The 20,337-nt window shown below is 37.0% G+C and overlaps 1 protein-coding gene across 1 annotated transcript in view; it reads left to right on the top strand.

Annotated features, from left to right (window-relative positions):
* TLL1 (tolloid like 1) overlaps positions 1-20,337 on the top strand; it is a 125,581-nt gene that overhangs the window by 93,491 nt on the left and 11,753 nt on the right. Inside the window, exons 13-18 of the mRNA XM_071432012.1 lie at positions 1,974-2,169; positions 3,634-3,759; positions 6,636-6,796; positions 9,780-9,960; positions 16,565-16,690; positions 18,043-18,170. Of these exons, the coding sequence (XP_071288113.1) occupies positions 1,974-2,169; positions 3,634-3,759; positions 6,636-6,796; positions 9,780-9,960; positions 16,565-16,690; positions 18,043-18,170 (918 nt within the window). The remainder of the gene's footprint in view (positions 1-1,973; positions 2,170-3,633; positions 3,760-6,635; positions 6,797-9,779; positions 9,961-16,564; positions 16,691-18,042; positions 18,171-20,337) is intronic.

Consider the following 20,337-nt stretch of genomic DNA (forward strand, 5'->3'; position numbering starts at 1 on the left):
AATTTCCATATTGCCCATAAAAATGGAAACATGGGAAAAAAACGGATGTTAATTAAATGTCTTAAGTACTGAAATGACCACAGATGTGTGGGGAAAATGCACAATTCCTTAATTGATATTAGTGAGCTTTGGACCAGTTCACTTCTCAATTTTTACTGAGATAACAAGGCAGACTTTATTTAAAATTGGAATAAGATGTCATGAATTTATTATTTAGGCTAATGAAAATTTGGAATTGGTATTGTCAAAAACTTACCAGTGCTCATGTACTGCATTAGTTGCATACAATTGCCACTAAAATCAGCAATAGGTGGTGCATCCCAAATCTTCCTGGCTTTCCTCACTCATTCCCAAACTCTGTCTCAGGACAATTCCTGATCAAAAATCTAGGAAATTACAGTAAATGACAATATGGTTTGTGACAGAGGAGTGGGTGGGAGAAAATTATGCATGTAAATGCCTGGAGACTTGGAAAGTTGGAAAGAAGACAGAGAAATGTTGTGTGTAAGTGCCATATTTTCATGCCACTAAAATGGCACAAAATCAAACAGTTCCTCCCTCCCAATTTTTCCTTTTACATAAGAAATCTTAATGTGCTAAATGGAAGTTCCTTAGTCTGTGATGGTTTCTGAGCTTCATGTTGGTCGTGATGCACAAGTAGAGCAGAGAACCAGTGGCTACTTCTGCTTACTGTGAAGTTTAGGTGCAAGAAAAACTCTCTCTGGAGGTCAATGTAGATTTTTCTGGGCTTAGTTTAGACTTTATTGATTTAACAGAATGTGGATGTGCTGAATTAGATTTGAGGCTTTCTCCAACCCTTCTACTTGACTGTGATCCTGTTACCCTCCCTATCCTCTCCATCCCTAAGCTTGCCTCTCCCAATTCACTAGTTAGTTTAAAAAGAGTGTTGTTACAGGAATTACTTTTAAATGTTTGGATCTAGTTAATTCTTTTATTAAATAAGACTGAGGAATGTGAAATATTCCAGCAGTAAAATGACCCCACTCAAGAGGGTTTTTAATTTTCTTGAGAAAGACACACTCTCAATAAAGACAAGCAGCTGCTACTGCTTTCCTCTCTGGTGCAATTCCCATTCTGATGGACTCTGCAAATACTATTATGTAAGGAGCACAAGGCTCACTACTCAAGCAGACATGCACACATGCCTACTCACATATTAGTCTGTGTTTGAATGTCATCCAGCAGAAAGTTAAAATGGAAAGGGAATTTTTCAGTTGTTCTGGTTTCAGTAAGTTTCTCCATCAGTACAGCAAAGATTCACTCATTGACCCAGAAAATCAAAAGAGGACACCTGAAGTCAGGAATTGTGTAAGAGAAACTGGACACATTGGCCACTGAAAAATTAGTTTCTTTTTGTCCTCTGTTCTGTTGACTACTTCAAAGCTGATCATTTTATATGTGTCTTTGGATCTAATTTTTCAGATGCATCAAATTCCTTATGCACTGCAATTTTTTACCTTTATCCTGCAACATTAGCGAACAGTGACAAATGCAAAATTTTGCTCTGTCTGGAGGATAAAAGGAGATTCCAAAAAACTTATATTGTTGAAATTTGAGCTTTTTAATACTGCTAAAACAGTGAATATTTTTGACCTGTTTAGTTTCTGAGCCGTTAATCTTCTTTAGTTGAGTGTACATGAGAAAGGAGGACTTGACTTGAGATGAGAGTAGAAGTTTAACAGAGCACTAGGAAGCTTAGAGGTGAGCATGTCTTTTTTAGTTTTTTTTTCCCAGTTAGACTGTTGTGTCCTTAGTAACATTTCAATATTTTTTTTTGTGTAGAAAACAAGTATAGTTAAAATCCATTCGATGATGTTCATTCATCTTCCTGCTGCTTGAACCCTAATCAGAGACCTTAACCTTAACTTTGAAAAAATTTAAATTCTTTTTATTATCTGCTTGATATTTATGGTCAAGTTCAGGTAGGTAATTTTGAAAATTATGTTTTACAGATTGAAAGGCATGACAACTGTGCGTATGACTACTTGGAAATCCGAGATGGAACAAATGAGAACAGTCCTTTGATCGGTCACTTTTGTGGCTATGACAAGCCAGAAGACATTAGATCTACCTCTAATACCCTGTGGATGAAATTTGTTTCTGATGGAACTGTTAACAAAGCAGGGTTTGCAGCTAACTTTTTTAAAGGTAAGTGTTAAAACATATTTTGAGAGTTATGAACAGCTTATCACTTCTTCTTGGACTAGAAAATTATGAAGGGATATTAAAAATATTTCTCAATCTTTTTTTTTACTACTAGACTGAATAGAGTAATTCTTCCAGGGCATAAAATTTATTCAAAACAAAACAATAGAGGTTTTTGAATCTCCTAGTAAAATGTGTCCAAAGACTGAAGGAATATATTCAGCACAACTTTCTACTATCTTCAGGTTCAGTTAATCAACTTAGTTCTGAAATATACCTAATTTTGAAAAATGGCACATTTTTTACATTGTGTTATCAAATATAAAGTTAAACAGTGTAATTGCAAATGGCTTTTTTTTCCTGTTTAAGTTTTTTTTCCTTTTCTTTGTCTAAATCTTGTCAGTTTTTTTCTGATCTACTTTCTGGGTTGGTCTGCTTTATTACTCTCTGTAAGGAGGGAAAGAAACCAAAAAAGAGATCAGAAATCATCTTGAGCAATAACCTCATAGTCTTCTGTGAAGCTTAGGTGCAAGAAATGGTGTTTTTTGGGGGGAGGAGGGTGTCATACAACTGCACAAATGCCTGAAGCATTTGATACATGGAAAGTTTGTAATTTGCACATGGTGCTGCTGGTGGCACAGTAAAGCCACCGGCAGTGGTGTGGCCATGGTGATACTTGAAATAGAGGTCATGCCACCAGGAAAACCTTTTTGTTCTTTTGAAAAGAAACCATGGCTTTTCTAATCCCAACTGATAGTTTTAATTGTAGGCAATTATAATTTTGAAGGCTTTAGGCATGACAGTAGGAGCTCTTATTTTTTTCCCTGAGAAATCACTTGTCCTGGTGTAAGAAAATAATATTCCAGCATTTTAGGAATATTTCAGTGATGAATCTCATGGGACTATTTCAGAGCTAGCAGAGAGAACACACAATTCCTTTCCCTCCCCCAGCCCTGATTCATCTTGTTCCTTTTAATATCAGTAGAATAAAAACCTAGGATTTGAGGATTCTGTTAATCTGTTTTTGAGTATGAATTCAGGATAATGTAGAGATTGATTCTGAGGGAGATAAAGTGCCCTTCAAGTGACCCTACTGTGGATTTTCAATCTTTCCTTCAATACTTTGTACAATCTTTAGATTATAGCTGCCTGAATTACTGTCTGCTGCACACAAAGTGCTTATAAATTAGTTCTGCAGGTGTTAGTAGGTACTGTTAAAAAAAAAAAAAAAAAAAACCAAACAAAACAACCCAACAAAAAACCACACCCCACATAGGAAAAATTTTTATTTTCTCTATTGCAGGTCTCCTTAGCATTTGAAAATACTCTAGTCAGCAACCACAGTGGTTTATGCAGTGCATCTTACAATGGCATGCATACAGCTTTCTGGGTTAATATTGATCCAGCAGTTACAGCTGAAGAAGGTAATTATTTAACACATTTTTGCATTCTTGCCTGTCTTGGCAGAGGAAGATGAATGTGCCAAACCTGACAACGGTGGCTGTGAGCAGCGCTGTGTGAACACCCTGGGCAGTTACCAGTGCGCCTGCGATCCTGGCTACGAACTTGGTCCTGACAAGAAGAGTTGTGAAGGTACAGTGTGCTGCTGTCTTATGGGCTCTTAAAGATCTCAGAGTGCCATGGCCTGAATGAAATGCTACACGTCTCTTAGGCTCTGTCTGAGCAGCATGAGATCTGTGGAACCCAACCCAGAAAACCAGTGCTGTCCTTTTAGTAGTCATGCCAGAGCCATGTTTGTCCTGTGTCCGTCAGCAATTTCGTTTTGCGGATTTTGCTGTTAGTCAATCAGGAATGGCGCAAAGTAGGACTCCATACCACTCATTATACTATTCATACTCACTAAAGCCAAGTCTCTCAAGGAGACAATTAACAGCAGAGTAATGTGCCACTTTCTCAGAATCAGAGTGTTTAATGACCCCTCTGAGCACCTCTGACTGGGATGTGCCTGGGAAGCTGGCAGGTCTAGAAGAGCAAGGTCCTCTATTTTAGCTCAGAGGAATCCTCCCCACTCCTACTCACACTGTGGACTTTTCTTAATTTTCAGGGTGAGCAAAGTGTGTTCAAATAACCATTTGGAGAAAAAAGAAAGAGATAAGCGGAAGTCCGTGTAAACATAGGATTGAACTGAGATAAGATTTTGCATTCTATGCATATTTCATATCAAAGGAAAGAACCATAAGCTCTTGATCATTATGCACCAAGTATTGTTTGATTTCTACTCATAGACACTAATAAATCAAAGGATAGCACAAATTTATTCTTAGCTCATCTGTTTGACTAGGGAATGGATTTTGAAAATTGGGGTGCTTGGAGTCCTGGTTTTCTTCTGATGCAATTCACTGGTCTCTCTTTTTTCTAATTTCCTGTCTTTAATTTATTATTTTTCACAGTTTGGGGTAATTTTGCCTAGGTTTTTTGCAATTCTTTCTTGTTATTTTGCTTTTGGATCTGCAGTGTTGGTTTTGGTTTTTTGTTTGTTGTATGTTTGTGTGAGCTGGTGGAAGTCCTAGATTAAAGGCATGTTAGACTGTGGCTCTCATCAAGCTGGCTGGGAGTTTTTTTGGTTGTTTTTCCTCCCTCACTGACCTTTAGTGAAGAAAACATTGGAAAAGCAAGTTATTTGGATGTCTGCACATTAGATAGACAATAAGAAAATGAGTTCAATCAAAGGGAGGGCCATGAAGAGAAAGGTTTGATCTCTGGGCTTTTGATCATCAGCCCAAATTTACATAAGGAATTGAGTTTAGTCTGCTTGCTGACTCAAGTCAGAATATTAGAGAAGTCTGTCAGAAGGCTCTTCTCTCTGCCTCTGAAAAACAGAAGAGAGATACATTCCTGGCACCCAAACAGTAAAACAACTCTGTCAAAAGAAGTCACTCTAAGCACTGCAGTGCAGTTTAGAGCAAAAACCATGAGCTATCCCTGAAAGTGTGTATGTGTTTGTTCCAGCTGAGGTGGCACTCACTGTATGTAGATAGTACTTGGAACTGCTGAATCAAAATTACTGTGTAGTCACTGTGAACATTACATCCTTGTTATAGTTTGGGCCATTTGTGTGAGCTAGCTCTATTAATTCACATGTGAGTAGAAGCCTCTAGTCAGAAACTTTGCCTTATACTTCACTGCAGTGTTGACATACACAGAAATTTGCTTTATGATCTTCTAATCCAAGTCTACCCCAACGGCAGCATGTTAGAAAGGGTTACGATTTTCTTTTTTCACTATTTAAACATTTTCCACCCTTGCCTCAAGGATCAGTAGAACAATGTTCAGAAGCAGAAATTCAAATCTGGCATTAGTTTCTCTGACCCAGATTGGATCATTTGAGGGGACAGCTTGTGTCATCTGGGTGCAGTCTTTAAACCTGTGTCTGGTCTTTTTTGATACACTGAGGTGTGACCCAAGGTCTTAGTTCACCCATTCCCATCAGATTACTTTTACATGTATACCAAGAAGTGTGCTGCATGGAAAACTAGGCAGCAGGAGAAAAACTGGTGTGTGTCTGAGTTGACAAAATGAGCCTTGACATAGTAACTGGTGAATTCTCCCAGCTGTGTTAGATGGAGTAGATGCAGTATGTGAGATCATCAGCTAGACTGCTATAGCCAGTTTTTAAAGCATTCAGTGTTAGCGGAGAGCAGTTGAGCAGAGCTCCTTCCTTCAGCTCTTTGGAAGGAGATTTGTGGATGATTTCCAGTGCTGTCACAGTGCTGTAATGGTTATCAATGTAGCAGAGTGTGATTGAGAGCTTCTCTAAATCCCCTTACTTTCCTTTAAAAAAAAAAGCACAGATGGAAAAGATTAATGAGTTTATCCTTTGCTAGTTGAACTGCATTCAAGAACGTTGTACAGTATTTTTCCGTTTTATGGAGGTGATTATTTGGCATATACTTGGAAATAAGAGGCATTTTCTCTTTTAATTGAACATCCATGATTCAGCAAAAGTAATTGTGACTGAAGTGTATGTGACTGCTGTTCCAAAGAAGTGACCCTACTTAGTGGGTTATGGGAGGCATATACAGCCATATGAGCTGAGACAGGTAGGGCTGATTCTGCATCTGTAATGAAGGAGAGAAGCACATCCTAAGTATCCCTCTGTCAGAAGAGGGGTGGTCAAGGTCTTGGGGAGGGCAGTGAGGTCAGAGGACTTGCCTGGGAAAGGCTGTGAGAGAATAACCAGAGTCTCTGGAGGGAGGGGAAAAGAATGAATATGATAACGTCTTGTGTAGTCCTGAAACTTATCTCTGCCCACAAACCTGCAAGCTGTTCAAGATAGGGGCTGTCTCTTTCTCTTTGTTTGCACCAAGCATGATAAAGCAAGATTCTGATTAGTCTGTCTGGGCATTGCAGCATATAAGTAATGAGAGGACTGACTCTTCTTAGCATGTTTCTGTTTATAGTAAAACACACTGTCAGTCAAGAAATGATGTTCTCTTTTAATTTTACAGCTGCTTGTGGAGGACTCCTGACAAAGCTAAATGGGACTATAACCACACCAGGGTGGCCAAAAGAGTATCCTCCAAACAAAAACTGTGTGTGGCAGGTGGTTGCCCCAACGCAATACCGAATTTCAATGAAGTTTGAGTTTTTTGAGTTAGAAGGGAATGAAGTAAGTAACGAAGAGCTGCACAATCTGTTACACTCTAAGTGGTTTCACAAGCATTCAGAAATGGATATTGTCTTATAGAACCCTTGCTGACCTTTCATATGCTGACAATAAGCATGGATATTCTTGTTTTCGTTTTGGGACTGTTTCTGGATTCTTTCAAAACAAACATGGAAAGAATAGTTCTCTTTTACATATCATTGAAATGTATATGTATTACAAGAAATTTTAAAAAAGTGTTCTGAGTCTCAGCTGACTTTTTTTATCAACAAAATAAAACAGAGCAAATGGGGCTGAAGCATATTGGAAAGAATTCAAGAGAAGAAAATCTGGAGAAACCAAATCATCTTTACAGACTGACTACAAAGAATACACATGAGCTGTGGTTAGTGATGGAGTGAGGGAGCATTTAAATCACTTACAAGTATCTCACTGGGGAAATAGTTTGAAGTGAGCAGTACCAGAAATAGATAGAACACGATAGAACAGCAGCAGTTTTTGAGCTGGGCAGCCCCCAGAGGCATGGGGGATCTTCTGCCCAGGGAGGAGAAGGGACAGGGCAGAGCCCTCCATGTGCTGAAGGATGCTCCTTACAGCTTTAAACAAAGTGGTGGGTGTTGCAGTGCTTTTGGGATGAGAAGCAGTAAAATGTGTGTTTCAACATCCTTTTCACTTTTTGTTCTGCTTCATAGGCAATTCTCTGTCATATCATTGAATTCCCTCACCACACTCCAGCCATAACATGCTGTAACCACTGAGTTTAAATGCACATTTTCTACATGGCATTATGAACACAAATCCCAGGATGTTATTTCTGACATTTCTATTTATTTCTAAATAAATTTGTAGCAATGTATTTAGTATAAAGATGGCCTACTTTTTAGGCAGAGGTATTTGAAGGTACAAAAGCTGGAGTTTGATTTATAACTAAGAACCAAACCAGCCATGACTTCTCTAAAATACCTCAGTATTATTTTCAGAGACAACAATGTCCGATTTTTTTTCCCTCCATAATTTTTTGAAGTGGGTTCTCAAGTCCATGAAATTCCGATTTTCAGTGAGGTTTACTTTACATTTATGTCCTGTAATCATTATTAGTAGAAGTGCAAGAGATGTAATAAAAGCTTAAAAGTCCCAAAGAATTGAAATTTAATTACCATTTGAACAAGTCATAAAAACCTTTTTCTTGCCCTTTCTTGGTACATGGGCAAGATTTGCAAGGAAAACACCTGGCATGTAATGAAGTGAAATCACTTCTCTAAGGTCATAAAAGACATTCAGCATAAACAGACAGAAAAATTCTAAATGCGTTTCAGGAATCAGAACTGGCATTTGATCATCTCGTGCTACTAAATCTTGGCTTCATACTGTTAAATAGTAGCATTAAGGAGAGATGCCTGTGAAAATGAGAAGAAACATAATATCTGGAAAATTCTAAGATATTGTCTGAGTGCAGACATGAAATCTCTGAGTGCAGAGATAAAATTTATCAAGTACTCTATTTTTTTTTTATTTGTTATAGGAGGATTTGTTTGTAAATGTATTTTATTTGTTGTAGGTCCTCCATTTATGACCAAGTTTAGTATGTCTTTTACACTATTATCATTTTAATATTTTACATTTACATTTTGCAGTTTAACTTGTAATTTTTTTTCAGGGCAGTGTAGTATAGAGGAAGTTAGATCTATTTGAAATTACATTTGATTTCTGATCTAAAGCTAGGCAACCATAAAAACTCAATACTATTATATTGCTGGAATTGGTGGGATTTATCAACGTAGTGAGCTATATTTGAAAATCACAAGCACTATCAGAAATATGTCTTCCAATTAGTATAGATTAACATGTGGCAGTAACTCAAGTTTTAAGAATCTTTGTGTTCTTTATACTGTACAGAAAGAGTTTCGACTGAATTAGTCACTTTTCAACTCTGCTACATGTGAAAATTCTTCCGGTAACAATAAAAGTTTAATCTACATCTTCAGTGTATTAAAACCAATTGGAAATTATGACAATTTTTCATAGAGAGAGAGAACAACAAAGGCCAAAACATCCTTTTCTATTGTTCTCTTCCAGATCCCCTGATACTTTTTTTGACTAGAAATTGCAATTTTTCAAATACAACTTGGATTTAATGGACCAATATAAGCTCTGTATGAATCCTCCTGGACAATATTCTCTCTTAAGCTATTAATTGCAGACAACTGGTACATTTTTGATTAAATGATTGATAGTTGAGCCTAAGAAGCTTAGAAGTTTTTGGCTGGATGGCTTTAAGTTGACCAAGGGATTATGTATTGAAAGTATTATCATTAGAACTAGACCTTGCATAAGGCTTTTTTTTATGACATTATATTACTTTATTTTTAACCTTTTAATAAAAATGGCATGCATCATGTTCCAAATTATAGCTATGCTACTGTTGGTGAAAGTTGCATGGTTTTAATAGTGGAAAGTTATATATTTGGAAATAAATGAATATATCTTAAATATGTGATGATGAAAACTTACCTTGTAAGTTTCTAGGTGAAAATTAATATTTAAAAAACATCTTCAAGATGCAAGTAGTAGAAGGTTTGTAGGTATGGGGTATGTGGTTTATAGCACACAGATAGGTGTAATTTTTAGCATCAACATTTCTAGATTTTAGTTTGCTGTCAATGGAATATTTGCTTTTTAAATGAAGTGGAAATACTTTAAGTATCTTGAAGTTTAGATATTAAACATAGGTCAACATCTATAAAAATAAAATTTGGAACATAATTCATAGTATAGCTATGTGTTAGTGACCCTAAAACATTCTTCCCTATAATTAGCAAATGTAACAATTTACAAATGCTTTCAGAATCAGGAGAAAGTGAAGAAGGATATTGGTGATTTGTTATTCAGGAGTAATACACATACCCATCAGAATTCTGGCATTTGTAAACAGCTTCGTGCTTTTATTTTGATTAGGCAATTATTTTTTCTTTCATTCTTTTCTCAGGTTTGCAAGTATGATTATGTGGAGGTTCGCAGTGGCCTTTCTTCTGATTCCAAGCTGCACGGTAAATTCTGTGGTACAGAAGTGCCTGAAGTTATCACCTCTCAGTACAACAACATGCGCATCGAGTTTCGCTCCGACAACACTGTCTCAAAAAAAGGTTTCAAGGCACACTTCTTCTCAGGTATGGAACAGTACCCTTGAATACCTGTCAGCACCTCTGGGCGTCCACTGACTAGGTGGAGTGACCACAGTTTTGGTATGAAAATGAGTGGCTTCTTTGCTTATGATTTTCCTGGTAGCTTTGAATTAGTTTTATTTGCATAAACATACACCACTCTCCTGTCTTAAAATACCATTCTGAATTGTAATGTCTGTAGAAAATATATTGAACATATCTATATGTACTTAAGTAACAGCAGAAGCAAGAAAACTTTGTGAGATACAGAGGACAAAAGAAAATTTACTGTATTTCTATGTTTTTATTAGATTTCTTTTATCCCAAGTTTTGTTGCTGGTTTTTTCAAATCCCAGTTGTAAAGTGATACGAATTGCACACTGTGTACTCTTGTATTTTTTCTACTCATGTCTCTTAATGTGTTCCATTTGTTGGGAAATTACCACTTTGTGGTACAACATTTGTTTAACATTATGGCTACATCTGTGCCAAACTTTGCACTTCTTAATGTTTTGCAGAAGAACAGGGTTTAAGATCTTGATCTTGCAAAAAAACCCCATGTCTTTTTATTTATGAGTGTAATTTTACTGAGGGAGATCAGAGCGGTGGAAGTTTATATCGTATGAGGACTTAGACTGTTGAATAAAGTTACACATGAGTGAAGCTTAAGATGTGAGGAAATATTTGCTCAACAGTGGCCTCTGCAATTACCCATTGAGTGTGCAATATAGAAATCTGGCTCTGGCAGGAGACCACTCAGTGTTTGTAGCAAAAGTTTGCTTTTTGTTTTTCCTGCGTGTTTACACGCACACATAGGGATAGGTAGCTTACCTTGTGTGAAACAACAAAAAACACCAGTTCCATCTGCCCACCTCCCTAAACCAGATGTCAAACAGAAGAATTTGGGAGTTGAATCGTACCCCAGATTTTTTGATAGCAGTGAAAATTCTGAAACCTGGAGAATCCTGATTATACTTCGCATGTAGTAAAATATACTACCATTATTAGCATTTTCTTGCTAAAAATATTTTATGAAAAATGAAATGAAATGGTCTTTCATTGATGACTGCTAATAACTAATAATTATCACTAATAAGAATCTGTAGAATGTGTAAGCAATGTGGTTTGGAAAATGAAAAAAATATCTACCAAGGCAAACGGTTTAGACTTTCAGTATTTTCTTATTATGACTATTTTGATGCTTTTATTAAGCAACTATGAAATATGGAAAGAGGTGTTTTTTCTCATACAAAGACATAACAAACATTTGATCTCTTTTAAGTATATCTCTTTCCTAGTAACCACATTTCTCTGGTCATAATGTTCCAAAGATCCATCTTTACTTATAGTAACACTTCCTACTTTTAAATTTATGATTTGCATTAGCAAGAAGCATTCAAGGTTTACTCATTATTTGTAGTAAATACATATGTGCACACAACAGAGCTTCCTCCTAGAAGCACACAACTAGTCATTTTCTGTTGGTCTAGTTGTGCCAGCAGGAATTGTCACATTGTCTTTTTACAGGAATATATATTGACATGTTCAAGTTCTAAAGACTGCAAATGAAGTTTGTTGAATCTTTTGAAGATCTTACAGATATTTCAGATAAGACTAGCAATGATAGTGCAGTAATTTATATAAGCTCCATGGTTCAGAAGTTGTGTTTCCTGGACAACCTGGTCATTTATACCTCTATAGTTAGTTAAATTTTGGTTTTCATTAAAGTAATAGTTTATCTTCACATATGAATTTATTTCTTTTGCTCAAGTGATTTTCTTTAAATGAGTAGGTTCCACCAATGCTGTGTCTTGGGGAATGACTAGACTGAAGGTCATGGATTAAAAAGCATCAGGTTGTAATTCTTCACAACTAATTTTCCCTTATATATTTCAGTTCTGAAAGAAATGTTCTTATCTTTCCCTCACAAGGTAATTTCAAAAAGAAATTTTTAAGTGATGTCATTGATCACAGAATAAGTTCTTTAGTCAGGGATAAGTTTGAACTAATGTATTTTTCAATAAATAGAAATGTGTTATGTGTCCTAGATATTGTATATATCTAATCCCATTAAAAAAAAGATAGTTTGATATAAAAAGCCTTTGAATCTGTAAGTATGTAAAGTTACTGAGTGCTTCATAACACATTCCTGCCAGCATTTCATATGATTTCAAATATCTGAATATAATATGAGTATTTTATTTTTATTCTTTCTGAACTATCTTCCATTTATTCTAATTTCTAGCAAGTTCCATTCTTCTATGTCATCTGACTTTCATTGTTTGACTATGTTTTCTGATTAAAACAGAAATTTTGTAATGCTTGAGAAAAATCAAACTTCTGAACTTAAAGTATCTAAAAAGAAGATGCCATCTCCAAATAATTAATCAGACATCTTAGGACTGTCAGAAAACACTGTTACTTTCTTGTCCCTGAATTCCTTAATATGGGCATGATATGCTATTCATCTGCCAATAAAGAACAGACTTGAGACTTCAAGTATTTTGACTTTTGGGAGTTGATGACAGAATTTTTCAGCTGATGAAGTGCTGGTTTTTTGCCTGTTTATATGTATATTAAACTTCAGACTACTATAATTTTAGAATGATATCTGTGTAGAAATACTTTGACACTTGATTGCAGACATTTACCATTTTTATTAATTGAATCACAATAGATGTGGAAGCACTTAGTTATAAAGACATAAATAATGACAAAAAATGTAATGAGTAAAACACTGCATCTTGCACTCTTTTCACCAGTAAAGGCCATATGCAATGCTTAGCAATATAGAAAGGTGGATAAGTTAAATTAATGTGAAGATTAGGAACTGAAAAGTGTTCCTCAAGCACAGCCAAAGAACTACTCTTTTCTTCCGCAACTCTTTTGGTGGTGAATTCTGCACCACAGCTAGAGATGAGGAAGCATGGCCCAGCTCCAGCTCAGACGACAGAAAGCAGTTTTTGGGTGGTTGAAACCTGCTGTGATAAACTGTGAAAGCAAACAGTGACATAGGGCAACAGATGACCTGCATTAGGAAGGTATTTATGTTGATACAAGACAACATGTAATTATATTTTTGGCTGTAAAGTAGTGTTAACAGCCAGACAGGTGCTACTGGAAAGTGAGAATTTTTTTTTTTTCAGCATTCTGTAACATTTACATTTGATGGGACAGTTCTGAAGAAAGCTCAGTTAGGAGTCTTTGCAGGGATCTAGCTGAACTATGGAGAATCTATTGTATATTTATAATCACGTTTCTCAGATAAAGAGAGAAAACTGGGGGTCAATATATATTAAAAAAAAAATAATAAAGCTTCTTGGAATTGGATATTAGGCTTCCAATAATTAGTTTTTTATTCTTCTCCCTCTGTCTTTCTTCTGTCCTCCTCTGTCTCCCGCTTTTTTTATAAGACCAAGACCTCGAAGTAAGTCCCTGCAGGACTCAGCACACCCTACTGGGCCTGTAAGACTAGAGAAGTTTTAAATAATTTCAAAAAGATAACAATAATATATATATATTTAAATACCCTTTTTTTCTGTGATCTTTCTGAAAAGATGACCTGAGGATTAGTCATAGTTTGTCATTAAACTGCTTCCATTTATCATAGGTTTCAGACTTACTGTAGTGTTTTAAATAAACATGAGTGATTCTCTGCATAGCATTCAAAATATACATGGGTTTTGATATAATGTAAAAATGAGGTTTGTTGGGACATCTCTTCTGGTGGTATTCATTGAGCAGTTAAAAAGAGAAAGCTAGAATGTTTCTAGCCTTGAACAAAAACTCATCTCTGGTGCCATCCTGGTACGTTTTTTTCCACAGACAAGGAAGCTGCCTGCAAAGAGAAAATTTTTGTTTTTGAATCTTGCAAGGACTTGATACAGGTCCCTTCAGGCCGAGTACCTATTATTCACAGACTGGTGGCCTCTGAGGGTCTCAGAGGTACGACCATTTGTCCTCAGAATGATTCAATGTATTATTTTCTTGAGAATGGATCTTTCCTTCTTCTGGGTACTGAAATGAGAAAAGAAAGAAAGTATCCATTTAAAATTGGGGGTACTCATTTCCATCTGTCAGCATAACAAATGGTTTTGTTTTTACATGGCAAAACATTTGTTCTTGTAACTAATACAGACTAATTGTTGGGGGTTTTTTCACAAATTTTTAAACTGGGCAATCAATTTGACAGAAAGTCTGTTCTCAATTATGAAGTGTGAGGAAGGCTTGTTCAACAGTTGCATCCTTGATTAACTATGTACAAGTAATTATTGTAGCTCAAATGTGTTCCAAAACTTCTCCTTTGTACCTTCTGTCCATTATTTTATTTCTGAGGACATCCAACGTGGGACTATTTGCTTATGCGCTTGTCTCTTAAGAGATTATTTTGCAGAATATAAGCATATCTAAAGTTAAAATACTTTTCAGTGTTTTTATAGAGTTTGGTGGATGATGAAAATGGTCAGGGCTTTTATTTATTTAGAATTTGTGTGCCTACTCTGTACTTGAAAACCTAACTTGAATGCATTTTGAGCTTGCCTTCCTTTCCTTTTGTTATTCTGGTGGAAAATTACAAACTAATACTTAGGAGGGAAATATTGAAGAATTTTGTTCATAATAGTTCTAATTTCTCAGTTGATTGCTACTGTTCTTCACTTGCAATGTGGAATTAATTTGTGATAATGCTTGCTTTTGCAAAATTATGACTTTGGTTCGACATTGCATAGATTTGCTACCTCAGTTAGGGACTTGCTTTGCGAGGTGCATAAACAGTGCATTGTGGAGCTTCTGTGCTTCCTTTCATCATCAAAATGACAAGTAATATCTCTTTGAATGTATGGTTCCAAGAGGTATCTATGTTTTCAACTCTTTCTTAACCTTCAGATCTGTTCACATTTGCAGAAAGCTTCCGAAAACTTTAGGTGCAAACAGATTTGAGAGTTACAGTACAAAATGCAGTGGATGCTTGGGTTTGACATGCAGAATTTACCTATAAATGCACATTATCATCTTGTATTATAAGTAGAAGCTGATTTTTATGGAAAGACCTGCAAGTCAACAGGTCAAGTGCTGAAAAACATTTCGGCAGAGGAAGATGACGTGTATGCAATTACAATGCAAACTTCCTTTGTTGAGTTACTGAATATGAGCATCAGTAAGGGCACGGAAAAAAATGCATGAGTAAGACAGTGAAAAGAGACTTAAATCATCCATGGTGGCTTCTAATCTATAGAAATTCTTGCCATACCTGGTAAAGTGTGAAATATCACATTGCCTTGTTTGGGGATAATGTTAACGGTTGCTTTCCAAGGTAAATAAGACTGAAGGGGGTAAATGGTCTGCATTCCAACCCACAACAACCAGACCTCTGGGATGACCAAAATTCCTTTGCTCTTTTTCCTCCTCTTTTTTACATGTTGAAATGGCACATTTAGTAAAATACAGGGGAGGTTTAACATGTGTGTCTTTATATACATATATGTATATATATTTATATCCATATATTTTTATATCTAAGAATGTATACATATGTGTGTGTACATTTATAGTTATATAGATGTGCACACATATATGCATGTATGTGTATATACATGTCAGGAGAATAACCATATATTTTTATATCTAAGAATGTATACATATGTGTGTGTACATTTATAGTTATATAGATGTGCACACATATATGCATGTATGTGTATATACATGTCAGGAGAAGTCTGCCTCTTTTAAAGGGACCAGCCTCACCTAAAGCAAGAACAGCTGAATGACATAGAAGCATGGCAGCAGAGGCCTCTTGCTACTATGACAGCCTGTTAATCTAGTTTGGCTTTTTTCCATGCAATGAATTTGTAGCTGTTTAATGCAGGTCATATTTCCTTCACTACTCTCTGCTTTATTTCTAACACACTAAAAGCTCTTTTGAAGGATTATATGTTAATAAACAGAACTGTGTGCTACATTGTAGCTCTTGAACTAACTAATGCCAAATTCTTTTTTTTTTTCTTTCAATGAAATGTTTGTCTTTTTGTGATGGTCTATAATGTCCAGATTCATTAAAAGTAAAGCACACTGTCACTCTGCTGGGGAAAAAAGCCCAACTTATTAGAAAAGCTTATGTGAGATCTTTCTCTTCTTACATGTTTAATGTGTAGAAGTTAAAGTCTTTTTTTGATCTATGTGTTCCTTTCAAGATATCACCATTATGGAATTTGCACAAAGCTGGAATAATATGTGTTGTCTGTAAACTACACTACCATTGTTTACTAAGATAAAACTGGATATTTATGAAACTTTTACCAGCTAGACCACTTGAAAGAGTAAAAGCTGGTCAATCTCTTACCTCCTTTGTTCTAGCTTGTTTGTTTTACTAGTCTTCTTCTCCCTTAGGAACTAGTGCTCAATTTCTAGAAAGATGAGACAGACTCTGTGCCACAGAGCAAGGCTGCAGGCTGAGCAAAGAGTGACCTAAAACTAAGGCACCACAAAAGTGCCTCACTGGGAAGAGTGACTGTGCTGTAGCTTATCCTGCTCTGGCCTCAGGCTCCGTGCTCCTCTTGGTAGCAAGGTCTGCTGGGAGCTGTGTGCTCACCTGAGCTTGTTGTGTGTTTTGTAGACAAGGATGAGTGTTCCAAGGACAACGGGGGCTGCCAGCACGAGTGCATCAACACAGTGGGAAGCTACGTCTGCCAGTGCCGGAACGGATTCGTGCTACACGAAAATAAACATGACTGCAAGGAAGGTGAGCAGGAAGGCAGTGGAGTGGTTGGTTACACAGCTGTCTCACAGAAAGCTTTCTGTAGCTCTCCTTTCAAGCAAAAGAAAGGAAAAGAAGTTCTCGGTAATGGGGTTTTAGACATTTGGGCTTAAACGCAACAACACCCCTCCCCTTTCCCATCCCCTCCATCCCCAGCATTTGTGTGGGCTGAGTTTGAGGTCCACAGGAATGAAGTTTGGAAAACTTGGGATCGTTGGCACAGAGTGCTACTTTCAATAGTTCTGTGAAGTGTAGAATATTTAAAGCTCTGATAAAGTATTTATCTAAGGCTGTGTTAAGCACAGGGGTAGAGTTTCTGGAGAGAAGCCTGGTAAAGTTGTGATTAGCTGCTATCAGTAGCAGTTGGTTTCCTCACAGCCAGGTTGAAACCGTACCTACTCTTTCTGGGTTTGTTTTAGGCGACATGTTCAGACAATCTAAGTTCCAGCAAAGCCCTGAACATCTTTCTTCCTTTGTCTCTCTCGAGGTGGCTACCTTCAAGAAAACAATAGATTTGGGACTTAAGTAGAATTTAAATTCTCTGCAAATGAACCTCAAGTGTCCAATATCGTGAGAGCTGCTGTAATGTCTCAATGTTTTCTAGCATGGATTTAATCTGAGAGTAAAGACATGCCCTTTGTGAATTATTTGCATTTTCACTGGTTTTGGTTGCCCACTCTAAAAGGTCTTTTTTTTTTTCTTTCAAAGAATTCTATGGTATTTAGAAAGCAAATTGAGATTGCTAAAAGTAAATACAAAAATGCCTTCTTTTAGTTCTGGGTGCTAGTGGTTTAGTTGCAAATTCAGTGACTAGGCTGCTCTTTGGACATACTTACAGTTTAGTTATAGCTGTTCTCACACTGTGTATATGTTTACCTAGAAGCTGTGATTTACAAATCAAATTGATTGCTCTGAAGTTGCAGTGAAAATTACCAAGAAGAGAAAAAAATAAATTGTTTGAGAAATTTCTTTTGAAGTTGGAGTAGTGAGATTTTCATATGGATTTACACACTTACTTGTATGTAGGGTGGGGGGAATGGGAAAGTCCTTTATATTTATCTTATGTTTATTCCTGTATAAGACTTTCTCTGAAAAAAAGCCATCCATTGTAAACAGCAGTGTATGTTTCACAACAATCCATAAAGAAACATGCTGGGTTAATGCTCTAAAGCACATGCCTGAGGGGAATAACATGACTATGCACTCTGAAAAGTATGCTTACCTATCTTCTTAAATATCCTTTCCACTTGGTGGCTGCCCTGACAAAAAATAGTACTTTGTTGACTACTTCTGAATGCTGACCCCCAGATTAACTGCTGCTATCCCTATTGGCACAGCTGAGTGTGAGCAGAAGATCCACAGTCCCAATGGCATCATCACGAGTCCCAACTGGCCTGACAAGTATCCCAGCAGGAAGGAGTGCACGTGGGAAATCAGTGCCACCCCTGGGCAGAGGGTCAAACTGGTGAGTCTCTGCTTTCCCTTCCTTTTCAGCTTTTCTTCCATCAAGTCAGCTTCTCAAATGACTGCTCAATGATATGAAACTGTTACTAAACCTTACTGTCAGTTTGCATCCCAGAGGTAAACTATTTTAAAAACTTGTTGAATCCTGTCCATTTCTGGCCAACAGGGACTACTCAATATCATAGAGTTGTGATTTAAGTTTATAGTGATTGGAAATACTCTCTACAGCAAAGGCAGGAGGAACGCTTTCCTCCTGTCAGACTTTACTATATCATTGTTACAACTCATAAAACTTGTGCAAAGTTTTGGCAAATATGGCAGAAGCCATTTACACAAATTCCAATATATAGAAAAAGCAAAATTTTGAGTTATGAGCAGTCCTCTACACACACCTTTTCCTGTTCTGTTTTTTTGAGAAGGAAAAAAGATACAAAAACTCTGAGAATCTGGATTTCTCATTTTAAAGTGGTTTCAAATTTTAACTTAAGTAGAAGAGCAGCCTGGAGTAGGTTTGTGAATTCGGTGTCCAGCTGGCTGGGGACAGTGCTGGTGTCCAAAGACAGACCTAGCAGAGCTTAGATGGCTTTGCAGGTTTACTGAGGTTATGTGGCCTCTGTATGAGGCCAAAGGCACAGTCCTGCCAATAGGGTTTTTGCTTTGAGCTCAGCCCCAGCATGTCTTCTGCAGCTTACTTGCAGGACAGCCACAAGAAAAGCTGGCCTTACATATATTTAAACTTCTTAAATTGATTTTTCAACTGTTTTGGAGCAAATAAAGTTAAGAAGAGAGATATCTCTGTTTCAGAGGTACAAGCAATAGGCAGTAATTGTGCAGGGATGAAGGGTATATTCCAATCTCATAACTGCCAACCTTAGCAAACCCTAACCCCTTGTCCTGGTTTTGGCTGGGGTAGAATTAATTTTATTCACAGTGGCTGGTATTGGATTTGAGCTGAACAATGTTGATAATACAGAGATGTTTTTGCTATTGCTAAGCAGGGCTTACACAGAACCAAGGCTTTTTCTGCTGGCAAGGAAGCTGGGATTGCAGAGAAAGCTGGGGGGGAGACAGCGAGGAGAGGTGGCCTAAACTGACCACAGGGATATTCCAGACTATAGACATCATGCTCAGGATATCAAACTGGGGGAAGAAGGAGGAAGGGGATGGTATTTGGAGTGGTGGTGGGGCAGATGTGATGGCTGAACACCTGCCTGCCCATGGGAAGCAGTGAATTCATTCCTTGTTTTGCTTTACTTGTGTGAGCTGCTTTTGCTTTCCCTATTAAAATGTCTTCGTCTCAGCCCACAAGTTTTCTATCTTTCACACTTCCAATTCTCTCTCCAGTCCTACTGGTGGGGCAGTGAGCAAGCAGCTGTGTGGGACTTGTCTGCTGCCTGGGGTTAAACCACTCCTGTTACTGGTGCTGATGTGGGATTGTGTATTGATCCCTGTTTGCCAAAAGTAAAACAGTTGAACTGTACTGGAGGACATGGTGGTGGTGGAGAATGAGTGGTGTGCATGCTCTGTCCATTCCAAGGGTTAAAAAATAGGTTTCTAATTCAGGCAGCCTTCTTACTGCTGCTTCTGAGCAAGTGTTCTTCATACTGGCTGAATAAACTAAAGCCAGCCAGGTATAGGCATGTTATTGTAAAACCTTTTCCAATGCTTATACCCTCAGCAGGCGAAATTCCAACATTCAGATATCTTCAGCCAAATATTCCATGGTCTACTTTAGAAAGAAAACGTATTTTAAATTGGCTTTTGCCAATGGAACTGAAAAAATATACAGAATTTTACTAGATAGAATTTTCAACAATTACTCCATGATTTAGAGCCTGAGATCTGCTCTTCTGTGCAAACCAGTAGGATCAGTTACTAAATTCTGCGTGTACAATATCTTTAAGTTGTGCAGTACAGCGAGGTCCCATATCAATAATATTAATACCATAATTCCACATTGGGTGATTATTTTCTCTTTCACACTGTGTTTAAGTTTACTTTTCATAGTTTTCTTGTTCAGATTGAAGAAGTGGATTGGTTACTTCATGGTAACAAACCACTTTTGTGAGGCTGTGCTTTCTTTTTCAAGATGGGTGTGGGTATAGAAACTAATCTTTTGTTGTGATTGCCCTCACTCTGCTAACCATTGAAAAGTGTCTTCCTGTACG

The sequence above is a fragment of the Agelaius tricolor genome, unplaced genomic scaffold, assembly GCF_023055355.1.
Source record: "Agelaius tricolor isolate 1412-34295 unplaced genomic scaffold, bAgeTri1.0.p SCAF_8, whole genome shotgun sequence".
NCBI classification, from domain to species: domain Eukaryota; kingdom Metazoa; phylum Chordata; class Aves; order Passeriformes; family Icteridae; genus Agelaius; species Agelaius tricolor.